Raw genomic sequence first — 2,886 nt, forward strand, 5'->3', positions numbered from 1 at the left:
GATGATCTCTAAGCTCCATCCCAACCCCTAAAATTCTATAATTCTATGGGGCACAAGTGCCTGTCCCTCCACCACCACCACTGAGCACATCCCTCCCTCTCACAGACATGGTCATGGGGTGACCCCACAACTCTAAAAGGAGCTACCAGGGATGTTCCACAGCCCCCAGGGGACAGTGAGACATCAGCATGACCAAGTGACACATCACAGTGTGTCCTCCCTGGGGACATGGGAGTTGATGAGCAAGTGGGGACTCAACCCACATCGCTGTGGCTACAAACCCCCTGTGCCAGCAGCTCGGGGAGGTTGGTTGGGTTAAGGAGATTCCTGAAAGAGAGGAAAGCACCAAGTCCTTCAAAGTGGGGACACCAGGGTGCTGCCATGGTCCTGCCAACATGGTCCTGCCTCTGCATGTCTCGTGCCTGGTGTGTGATAGTTTCTGCATGAGCAGAGAGAGAAAAGAGCCCAGGGCTTAACAGCCCTCGCTTCTCCCATTCAACAAGTTTTAATTTAGCTGCTAAGAGACAGAGAGAACAAATAAGAACAAACACTGCTGAGACAGCCCCGTGGCCAGGAGAGCCTGGAGGCGCCCAAGGAAATCCTGGCTCCCTGCTGTGCCCTGCAGGCACCTCGCTGGGTCAGCCAGGTCCATGTGAGATTCAGGCCCTGCTCAGTGTGCCCCTAGTCCCACAGATGCTCAGGACCCTCAGGATCTGGTGCCCAGCATGGGGCATGCAGATGCTCCAAGCAGTTGCACCAAGCAACCCCAATCTAGTGGATGGAAAAGCATCACCAGGGTGAGAGTGTAACCTGATTGAGGGTGGAGATGGCTGAAGATCCCTCCAGCCACAGGCAGGTGTAACCCATAGAAAAAGACATGAAAAATAGGACTTTGGTCAAAGTTGGCATCAAAGCAAAGGCCCTGCCAACAGACTCATCCTGAAAGCCACACTGGGGAAGCTGCTTGCAAGGCAAGGGGAAGCCACACTGCCCATCCCCACCCTGGCCAAGAGAGATTTAACAAAAAGTCACTCCAGCATCCTGCTGCTGCCTGAACCACAAGGGGAAGTGCCTGGCACACCTGGGGACAGGCAGCTCCCTCTCTGCAGCCCACGGGGCAGAGCATGCCAACATCCCTGGCACGATGTGGCAGGGAGCACTGCCCTGCCCAGCGATCACAGGCTGCAGGCAGCTCCAGGCAGGCACAGGCAGCCGAACCAGCTCTCTCCACATCCCTCTGGCTCACCCAACCTGCCCAGCCCCACACTGCTGGCACAGCCAGGATGGTGCAATCTGCTTCTCCACCATCCTCTTGACCTACTTCTTCCATGCCCTACTTTGTTGTTGGGGCAGGGGAGGGCAGAAGCTCAGCGGGTGGCTCCGACAATTAAATATAATTAAGAAAAGCCGACAGGGCAGTTCTGTGCAGAAAGCAGCATGCAGGTGCAGGTCTGTGGTGATGCATCAGCATTTCTCTGCTGGCTCCAGCTTCCCCAGCCCCTGGGCATGCTCACCCTCACTCACCCCTCCACTCCCTGTGCTAGGAGAGGCATGGAGCAGTCCTGGCAGGCTCCTTGCCCCAGCCAGGTGGCAAAGGCTGCCAGAGTTTCCATAACCCTAGGGGCAGAGGAGGCTCATGCAGATGGATAACACTTGCACTTGCCCAGCCCTGGCTTTTCCTGGGAATCCCACCAGGCAGAGCTCCCTCTGTGTCCCAGCCACACCTGCACACAGGTTTCGTTCCCTCCCCAGCTTCTTGGTCTTCCCCATCAACTGGGGGAACTTCAACTTCTCTACTGCACATGCTTGGCCTTTGGGGGATGTTCCCAAGAGTGACTCTAGAGAAAAAGCCACTTGTCCTGACACACCATGAGCACCAAGAAACTCCAGCCCTCCACATCCCTCTGTGTCCCTCCACATCCCCTTGTCCATGACTTCAGGCTGGGACCACAGTGGTGACACCTTCCTGAGCATAAGCCATGGCTCATGTCCCTCAGGCTGGGTCTGTGCTGCCTCCCAAAGAGGAGATGCCTCTTTCTGATGTCAGGGCATCACCCTGCACTGCTGGACATCACCCTGCAGAGCTGGGTGCCCAGTGGCAATGCCAGGCTGGGCTGTGAGGAACATTACATGTGCTGTGACTCCTGGGAAGCTAAAGAGCTGCTTTGCAAGCAACCCAGAGTGCAGCACAGCCCGTGCCTCAGCTGGATATCTAGATTTCCAGCTGTCCAACCTGCCAGACAAGAGCTGGGAAATGCAGGAGATAAGGTCTTTGAGGAGATAATCAGAATTCCTGGGCTTGGAGAAAGGGCTGCAGGGCAGGCTAGTGGGACAGGGGGATGGGGATAGCCCCCATCCCCAGTGCCAGATGCCAGTGACTCATCTTAACAGCTAACACCTTCCCCAGCCTGCAAAAATGCCACTCCCAGAGCTGCCCTCAGGCCATGTAAGGAGTGAGTGGGTCCAGCTTATCTCATGGACCTTAGAAACACCCAATACCCCTGCAGGGCCCACCAGTCAGGACCTGCTTCCAGCAGCTGGGACATTCTTTCCCAATACTCAGCAATCCTCCAGCACCACCACCCTGACCTCCACCACCCTGACCTCCAGCAACATGTGTTTCAGGGACAAAAGGGGTTGGGATATCCCAATGGCCAAACAACTCCCAGCACCACCACCCTGTCCCCCACCACCCTGACCTCCAGCAACATGTGTTTCAGGGACAAAAGGGGTTGGGATATCCCAATGGCCAAACAACTCCCAGCACCACCACCCTGTCCCCCACCACCCTGACCTCCAGCAACATGTGTTTCAGGGACAAAAGGGGTTGGGATATCCCAATGGCCAAACAACTCCCAGAACCACCACCCCTTCCCTCACCACCCT

General features: G+C 56.3%; 1 protein-coding gene across 1 annotated transcript in view; it reads right to left on the reverse strand.

Annotated features, from left to right (window-relative positions):
• Positions 1 to 1,524: 1,524 nt before the first annotated feature.
• The window catches only part of LOC103808462 (arylsulfatase G-like), a gene marked incomplete at its 3' end in the record, with an annotated part of 10,865 nt that continues 9,503 nt past the window's right edge, over positions 1,525 to 2,886 (reverse strand). Inside the window, exon 9 of the mRNA XM_009081247.1 lies at positions 1,525 to 1,617. Within this exon, the coding sequence (XP_009079495.1) occupies positions 1,525 to 1,617 (93 nt within the window). The remainder of the gene's footprint in view (positions 1,618 to 2,886) is intronic.

Source organism: Acanthisitta chloris, unplaced genomic scaffold (assembly GCF_000695815.1).
Source record: "Acanthisitta chloris isolate BGI_N310 unplaced genomic scaffold, ASM69581v1 scaffold22608, whole genome shotgun sequence".
NCBI lineage: Eukaryota > Metazoa > Chordata > Aves > Passeriformes > Acanthisittidae > Acanthisitta > Acanthisitta chloris.